This window comes from Candoia aspera, chromosome 1 (genome assembly GCF_035149785.1).
Source record: "Candoia aspera isolate rCanAsp1 chromosome 1, rCanAsp1.hap2, whole genome shotgun sequence".
NCBI lineage: Eukaryota > Metazoa > Chordata > Lepidosauria > Squamata > Boidae > Candoia > Candoia aspera.
The window spans coordinates 332,832,189-332,841,530 of NC_086153.1; the positions used below are offsets into that span (position 1 = coordinate 332,832,189).

The 9,342-nt window shown below is 44.9% G+C and overlaps 1 protein-coding gene across 1 annotated transcript; it reads left to right on the forward strand.

Moving 5' to 3' along the window:
• Window positions 1-1,530: 1,530 nt before the first annotated feature.
• Window positions 1,531-8,823, forward strand: LOC134488367 (diencephalon/mesencephalon homeobox protein 1-like). The gene is made up of 3 exons (XM_063290760.1): window positions 1,531-1,850; window positions 3,437-3,612; window positions 7,714-8,823. Exons 1-3 carry the CDS (start codon window positions 1,541-1,543, stop codon window positions 8,089-8,091), a joined length of 864 nt encoding a protein of 287 aa, XP_063146830.1. The 5' UTR covers window positions 1,531-1,540; the 3' UTR covers window positions 8,092-8,823.
• The last annotated feature ends 519 nt before the right edge of the window (window positions 8,824-9,342 follow it).

A 9,342-nucleotide genomic window follows, 5' to 3' on the forward strand; every position in this document is an offset into this window, starting at 1 on the left:
TTGGGGAATAGCCTACCCTGGCCTAGGTTGGTGGTGGTGGTGGGGTGTCATAGTCCATCTCAGTTAATCCCAGCTCTAGATCATCATGAGGTGGGGATGGGGAACAGAGCTCCAGTTTTGCTGGGCGAATCCTCCCTTTATCACTAAAAATAAGGACTTCCTTCAGGCTGCACAGTTCCCCTGTTCTATTTGGTCCTTCTCTCCCAATGTGGTGGAGCTGAAGCATGACCCAAATTGGAGCTGGAATTTCCAAGAGCTTTTGGAATCAGAGCAGAGCACATGAGATCCATTCAGCCCACACTGAGTGGCGTAAAACTCTATCCTGAGTGGTCCCAGATCACCTTAGATTTTGGTTTTTGCCCCATACAGAGCCCAGACTCAAGACAGGAAATCTCTACAAACCTGATCAAGTGTTTTGAACTGGGTTCTAGATTAATGGCTGTTCTTCATAAATGCATCACACTTTCTTCCAGCTACTTTTGTTTGCCAATATGTCCTGCTTTCGAGTTTGTGGAAAATGAGTGTCCCCACTTGTCTCTTAGGGATTCCTTGTTAGCTTGTGTTGCTAGCAACACTTTACAGAGGTCAGTGAGCCCCCATCGATGATTTAGCTCCTCTACAACAGCTTCCTCAACTTGATACCCACCAAAGTATTTGGATTGTGGCTCCCAAATGTCACTGGGTGGGCTGGCTGTGAATTCTTTATTGGCTGGCATCTGGGTACCTCCAGCACTACCTGCTGACTCCAGTGCTCATCCTGTTAGATCATCTGGGGCAAAACTGCTTCTATTGCCCCAGCATTGGGAAACAGAGGATGCTGAAGCCACAAGGCATTGCTTCTTGGTGGCAAAACCAGTTTTCTGGAGCAGCCTCCTTTTCCTTGAGTGTCTTCAGGAAAACATTGAAAACAGAGCTATTCTGGAGAACATGTTACCTGTCAGCGCCATCTTTTGTTTCATATTGTTCTTGGTTTTTTTTGCTATTCCATTGTTAAGAGGGTTTTCTGTTTTTAAATCTACTGCAGATGTTTTAAATTTACTTTCCGTTGTGTAGGATGCTGAGAATCTAATTGATGGTGGCAGGATGCAAATGAAATCAATCAATAAATTATGGAGTAGAAGTTCCAAGACATCTGTTGAACTTCAGATTTGATAACACTGACATGTTACCCATTATCAAATTTCCTGCCACCACTTTGTCCCCAGGGCATGAGTAGCACACGTTTAAGTTGTCCTTAACGTGGTGTTTGTCTCCCTTATTCCAACATTGTCTAAAGGCACCTGAAGGAATGCAGAATTGATTTGGCTTGTGTTGACTAGTAGGACAGCTGACTGCAGGCTGGGATAGTTTCCTGCCAGTGCAGAGAGAGGGTTGCAGTGCAGGAGAGCAGTTTACCCTGACAGTGGGGAAAGGCCCATAGTAGGAGGATCTGCAAAGGGGTCAATAAAATTGCATGGAAACAACCCCCGTGTGATTAAAAAACATGTCCTTTTTCAATGTATATCCCAATGCACAAAAAAGGGGGTGGGGCTTTGATTGCATGGTTATGTCCACCATCTTGAACTTTTTGACCTCCTCTCTGCAGATCCCCCTGGCCTATAGTCTTGAGAATGACATGGGAAGGAATGTTGACCAACTCATAACAATATATTTTCACCTCCTTCAGGCAAAGAGAGCAGACGTGATGCACCACCTCCGTGGGGGCATTGCTTATCCACTTCTTGCCTTCCCATCCCTGGGATACAGCATGCAGCCCCCTCAACAAAGACCAGAGTGTTATGCTTTACTTTCAGCGCCTGGGACTCAACCCTCTGCTTTCGGCAAGGTCCTCACGACAGACCACTTGGCAGGTGAAAGAATCTGTCTGTTGGGCTGGGGATGAGAGGTCACACCGCCACTGTCAAACTGCTGCCCTCCATACCTGTTCAACTGCCCCTATTGTTATCTCTAGTTTAAGCCTCATTTCTGACATGGTGGATAGCTTTGAAGAGGTTGAAGGTGGAATGAGAAGGGTTCCATCTCTCCTCCCATTCCTTGCCACCACTTTCCAAATTTCACAGGGGTGTTCCTGTATGTGTGAATGATGTCAAAATGGTGGGCGCAACTGGGCGACCAAAGCCCCACCATTTTTTACATATGCGTGATGCAGACGATGCATGTTTAAAATGGGCAGGGCTTTGTTGTTCGGTTATGTCTGCCATTTTGATGTCATTGACCCCTCTCTGGATGCCTCTTGGGGAGGGTGCAACAGAAAAAAGGGGTGGCTCTCCACCAGCTCTTAACTAGCTCCCAGGTTGCACAGACAGAATCCACACAAACTCCACCTATTTACAGACCTGAAGAGATTTCTTTCTTAAAGGAGTGGAGCCTTTGACATAAAAACGTTCCAATAGAAGAGAGTATCTGTAGCTCAGGGTTGAACTGTGGAGTCTTTGGTGCTCCCTGAGCTTGATTATTTGCTTGCAGACGCTTCATTACCTGACTAGGTAACATCATCAGTGCTGGTGAGTGTGGGGTTTGTTCCCTGTTTATATACAGTGGCTTGCCCTGCCAGTGTTGTTGGGGGAGGGGGTGGTCTGTCCATGTGTTATGAGATTAAGGAGTAATCTCACAACCCATGGATTGAGGAGTGATCTCACAATACATGGACAGCCTCAACCATAGTTGTGGTTTGGAAACTGTGAACATCCTGTGAAGTGAAAGGTGAAAGGTCCCCTGTGCAAGCACCGAGTCATGTCTGCCCCTTTGGGTGGATGTTGCTTTCGTGATGTTTTCTTGGCAGACTATAGAGCGGGGTGGTTTGCCATTGCCTTCCCCAGTCGTCACCTTCCCCAGCAAGCTGGGATTGAACTTGGGTCGTGGGGAGAGTTTCAGTTGCAGTACTGCTGCCCACCACTCTGTGCCACACGAGGCTCTCATGTGAGCTTCCTAGACCAAGTTAAATCCAAAAATGCTAGGGAATTCCAGGAAGCTTGGCACTCAGACACATCAGCCATCAACAGACACATAGAGATAAACCACATTTGCACGCCATTCAAAAGAGAGAATAAAAAAGCTAAGAAGGAAACAAGAAGACCAGAACACATCCTCTCCAGCAACCAACACTCAGATAAGCAGGGATTAACACCAGACAAACAGTCAGGCAGAAAACAATCCCCTAATCAAGGAACCACCAAGGAGAAACCCACCAACACTGGCAGGGCAAGCTACTCTCTATAAACAGGGAGCAAACCCCACACTCACCAACACTGATGATGTTACCTAGTCGGGTAATGAAATGTCTGCAAGCAAACAACTAAGCTCAGGGAGCACCACGGACTCCACATAAAAAGGGTTCTCCACTTTGGCCTCAGATATGACTCTGAATGAATCAGGAACATAAAAATCACAGGGACCTGTGATGACCCTTCCCTTCCCTCATTCTCCAAACACACAGGTCTGTTGCTGGACCTGCCCTATGGACTCTCCCAGAAACGGCGGCGGAGCCGTACAGCTTTCACTGAAGAGCAGTTGGAGGCCCTGGAGAACACTTTCAAAGAGACCCATTACCCAGATGTGAACACTAGGGAGCGCCTGGCTGTGTTTGCCAACCTACCTGAAGCAAGAGTTCAGGTCAGTCTTTGTAACCCTTCCAGATGTATGTTGCACATTTGCCATCAGGAATTCTCAACATTGTGCACAGGCGGAGAAACGAGAGATTACTTTCTGGAATTCCCTTCCCCATTTCTGATCCCCCTCTAGCCTCTATTGCTTCTGTTCCCAGTCACCGCAATCCTTCCAAGGTAAGGGTTGACCAAGCCTAACAGATTTTAAATCCATTAAGGCAGCTCTTTGCGGGTGTCAGAATGAGGAGGGAAAGAAAACTTGAAAACTAATCTATCTAAGCTTGACTTAAGCTTGTTTCACTCACAGGCTGAGGATAAAATGAAAGCACAGTCATGGGGAGATGGCAGAAAAAATATATTGCTAGGGCAGGTTTATACTGTGGTTAGGTGCAGGTGGGAAAAGGCCCAGAGAAAGGATCTCAACATTTGTAGCTTTCAAGGATTGCAAGTTTTTTATTGGTTTCATTTTATTATTACTCATGTCAAACTTCCCTGACCAGGATTCAGCTGTCAAGCACAGATCTCCTGGCACTTCGTGGCGTAGCTTGGCTCCTTGGCTTTGTAGAAGCCTGTCAGGCATGGCTCAGCTGGATTAGAATCTTTATGCCAACAAGTATAAAGCTGTACAAAACAGCTGATTGCCCGCTGCCAGTGAGAGAGAGCAAACAACTAGGATACGCATGCTGGTTTAAACTCTCACCCTTCCCATGAATTAAATAATTTTTGACTGGGGCTTGGTGGCCCCAAAGCTGAGTAGTTGTAGATTTACCCAACTGCTGTTTCTGACCTGAGATCTGCAGGCGCCCACCTCAGTCCTGGCAGGCAGGCAGGCCATCTTTCTTATTTTTATGTAGCGCCTTTGCTACCCTTTATGAAGCCACTTACAAAAGGTACAACTGATGCCATTATCCTAAATCCTACCACTGTTAAAGTCCAAAGACAATTGTCTGCTGTAGAGATGTGAATGTTCGGATCCAAAGTAGGCTAGCAGGCTTCAGACCCAGGGTGGGCACCCTCACTGTTGGCTGCTCCTTAAAAGAGACACACTGTTTCCTGTGCTAAGGCACCGGGGGGGGGGGGGTGCGGGCAGCTGTAGGGGCTCAGGAAAAGGCATGTACAATTTAAGGAGGACTTAAGGAGGCAGTGACAAGCGCACCCCTTAGCTGCTATTACCCAGAAGAGCTGGGGGAGGGGGTTGGGAAGGGGAACAGATTATGAAATTAGCATTGCAATGTTACAGTGGAAATTCTGCCCCTTTTGTACAAGCATTGTGATGCACACATCGAAGTAAGAGGTGGGGCTTGCACTGCAACATCATGGTGCTCATCTCCTGATGCATTGTCTCAGGGCAGACAACCTGGTCTCAAATGTTCCTTGACATTATGGCCGGGGTTGATAGGAGGTAGACTCTGAAACATTTGGAGAGCATCAGCTATCCTGATCCTGCTTGTCTATGTCTTGCTGTAAAGGAGCTGCCAATCCTGTCTATGATTCCTTGAAAAGAAATTATATTGAATGACTTGGGATTTCTCCCAGGTTGAAAAGTAAAATCTGGATGACGCTGTGATCAGCTTCATTAGCTGCTCTGGCAATTGTGAACTGCACCGCCTGATTAAGCAGCTGCCTGGTTCTCAAGTGAGCTAGGTAGTAGGAGGGGTGAATTTGTCAATTTCAGTTTCACATTTTAGCAAACTGGTCAATCTGTTGGCTATTAACAACCATCTGTTGTGGGTACTTGCATTTGAAGTATACACATTATAGAAAGTGGTGTATTAGAAATTGCACAATTTCACATTTTAGCAAACTGGTCGGTTTCAGCTCCTCTCTGACATTTTAACAAATCTCTTGGTTTTGGGCTCTCTCAGAGTTGTTTTTTTTTTTTTGGTCATTTATAAATTTAGTTGCCCCATTTCTGTGCTACCTTGAGATTTATTATTTTTAAATAGTTTCTATATAACTATAATTATATATTGTGTTTTATAGTTTTTATATGATATTTCTGAGGCGCATTTTACAATCTTGCCTAAAATACAGTTTTTGCAGATAACATTTCTTTTCTGCGTTATTTTCATGAATATATGCATTACGAATATATGCATTTTTGTGCAGGCAAAGTTAAATCTCCCCCTTTTGGGGCTCCATGGAATTCTGCATGCAGTTTTCTTGGTAACACAGCACAAGTGATTTGGCCTTGCCTTCTTCCAAGATTTTTATATAGCTTCCTAGTCTAACCTACAACTTTTTTATTTCTTAGTGGTCTCTATCCAGCTGCAGACCAAGTTCAATCCTGCTTAGCTTTTAGCCAAAATCAGCTAAGTGCTGCCTTTTGCTTTGATTTTGGGGCAGACGTTTCCTAAGATACCTTACTTTTTGATTGACAATTGTACAACAAAATTTGGAGAAAGTATAGCTTCAAGAGAAAATATAGCTTCAAGCAGGTAACTAAGCTTCAGTCTGTGTTTGCCCCAAAATTACAGAATTCAAGAGGTTGGCAGTTGAATGTGAATTTAAAGTGGCCCTGATTCAAGCGGAGCATATAGATTTCATTATTTATTTATCAAATTTTATTACCGCCCATCTCCCTCCCCAAGGAGGGACTCTGTGCAGTTTACAAAAACAGAATTTAAAATCCAGTATCAATATAAATACCATAATAAATATACAGTAAGAGTAAAGTGTAATAAAATATAATAAAATCCCAATGGCTAAAAGTTGTGCTTCAGTCCGTGAATATAAAAATCGACCTAGGGCGCCAGCCATCCCCATGAATGGCTGTTCCCCACCCTGCTCCAGGCATGATGCCAAAACCAAGTTTTTAGCTTTTTGCAGAAGTCCAGGAACGAGGGGGCTTCTTTCACCTCTGGGGGAAGAATTTTCCAGAGGGCGGGAGTTACTGCAGAGAAGGCCCGTTTCCTGGACCCCGTCAGATGGAATTCCTTTACGGATAGGGTCTGTAGCATGCCCTCTCTGCGTGACCGGGTGGGACATTATACCTCCCATTACAGATTCTCTTGAATTCTCTTCACCCACAATTTGTGCACAGGAGACCCAGCAGAACTGCCCTTCCCCATAAATGCAACTGCAGAGATAACTTAATTAAAGGTTTGCCTTTTTACAACTCTTTCTGAACAGGGCACTGGCGTCACACCTTGCAAGTTTTCACAATTTATTATAGGGTCATTCCTGGATGCTTCGTAATGTCCTGATGCTTTCATGGATATGCTAAATACGCTTATCTTGGACATTACTCAAACTATCTGCATGGCTGCTTCTCCTTTACGCCATAATTTTTCCTGTACCCATAGAAGAGAGTTCAACAACTGGCTGTTCCAGTTCATATTGATCACACGCACAGGAAAGTTGAATCTCAATGGATGGGATTGCACTCCATCTGCAACGCAAAACCACTTGGCTACACTTTCCTATTGGACATGCAGTTCAAAGAGGGCTGACTGGCAATGTGCACTGTCCCATATACCTATGCATATATTTACATGCACGTGCACTAAAGTGGGATGCATCTTCTGTCACGTGCTTTAATTAGGGATGTGAAAAGAAGCCACTATGAACGTTCTTTAAATGACAAAATGATGAGATCTGCTAAGACAAGGTTGTAGATTGCAGTCTCTAACGTACAGCACCCCCTAGTGTCTGTTTTCATATCTTTGAACTTTCAAAGATACTGCAGAATAGGATGTTTCTCAACCTTATCAACTTTAAGATGTATGGACTCCAACTCCCAGAATCCCAAGTTGCCCAGTTTGAAAAATAGAGCTTTACAGTATCTCTTTAAAGTAACTCCCTAAGCATTCATCTAGGTCAGTGTTTCTCAACCTTGGCAACTTTAAGATGAGTGGAGTTCAACTCCCAGAATCCCCAAGCCTGGTCCTAAATGTTTTCACCTGTGCTGCTAGTTTTCTGCAAGGCAGGGATTTCCTTAGTTTGAATTCCACTTTCAGGTTTCAAGCTTTGCAGTGCCACAACTGCCTGTTTGGAACAGTACGATCCTAAACCAGGCTGTACGGTGTATTTTTTTCTTACAATGGAGGATTTCCATAATTCTTAACCCATGTATCATTTTTCCCAAACCCTCTTGACCCTGTCACAGGTCTGGTTCAAAAATCGCCGAGCAAAATTCCGCAAGGGCCAACCTGGGCTGGTAAAGAAGTCAAGGTCAGCTGCATTCCTGGAGACCAATGGGGGAGGCAAAAGACGAGATGCAAAAGAATGGTGCCGGGTGAAGATGTCTTGGGTCCAGCCAGCATTTATGCCCAGCGCACTGGAAAGAAAACAGCGTGTGGTGTCCATTACGAAAGAGAGCATGACTGCCTTTCCATGCTATTTCATAGGGGACGCTTCGACATCTCCTGGCAGTTCTCGTCCTCTTGACCCCACATCGCTCCACAGAGAGCCCCAGACAAGGCAGGATTTAGGGTTGTGCTATGGGTCAGCCTGGCCCTTGCCGGCTTATTGGCTGGCCGCATAGATGCAAACGCCCATCTTCCAAGGTGTCTGTAGACTTAATCCCTCCCCATCAGCTGTGGGGCCTGGCCTTCAACATCCTTAGATTTGCCATTAAGTAATAGATACAGCTGTTCATACCCACAAAGAAAAATGAGAAAGGCAGATTACAATAACCAAAGGTGGTGGTTTTGAAATACCATCTGTGCAAGGGAAAGCTACAGCAGTCTTTCCCAACCTGCAGTCATCTGGATGTGTGGGCTAGAAGATGGGTTGGAATTGCTGTTCCTTCACATCTGGATCGAGATGCCCAAGAGTATGCACCATCCGACCTGGGAGGAGTCCCTTCGTGAATCCCTTCCTGGTGGCAGTGGCAACCATTCGCCCTCTGATCAGCCAACTAACCTGCCATCCTATAAAGATGGCTCGGAGAGAAACCTTGGGGTGTGGGTTTGCCAGATCCAGAAAGACAGACACCCTGCAAGACTTTAAGTGGTCATTTGAATCACACATATAAGAATGAGAACTTAATGAGAGTATACAGCACAGTATTAACTGGGAAGGTTGCAAATGGCAATCACATGACCCTGGAACACTGCGACTGTCATAAGCGTGAGTCAGCTGCCAAGTACCTGAATTCTGATCACATGACTGCAGGGAAGCTGTGATGGTCGTAAGTGTGAGGACTGGTCGTAAGTCACTTTTTCCAGCACCATTGTAACTTTGAACAGTTACTAAATGAATGGTTGTAAGTTGAGGATTACCTGTATCTTTCTTTAAGATAACAAGTGTACTTACCATGCTCCCAATCAGAGCACCTGGAAGAAGTGGATCAGAACAAGTCAAGATGGTGGCCACAGCTGCAGATTAAAGCCCCACCCCTTTTTTTTCCAGGAAAAACACATTTAAAAAATGGGGGGGGGACTTCAATGTTGGCGCCATGGACACCATCTTGACTTGTTTGACCCCTCCTCTGTGGCCGCCCCTGCTCCCAATCTATAGGTTTTGTTTTACAAAATACTTCTTTCTTCCTAGGTTTCATTCCTTGTTTACTTTCTGTCTTCCTCTTTAAGGTTTCCTTGATGTGTTGTTTAAATAAAAATATTTAAAAGGTAAGACTTTCTAAAGTTCTTCTTAAGTGTTACGAGGTATAACTGAAGGAGCTGGATATGATTAGTCTGAAGGAGAGACAATTAACACACAGTATTGTCAGCTACTTGAAGGACTTGGTGGAACAAATCTGATCCAGGGTGAAGGAGTTCAAAACTCAGGAAAA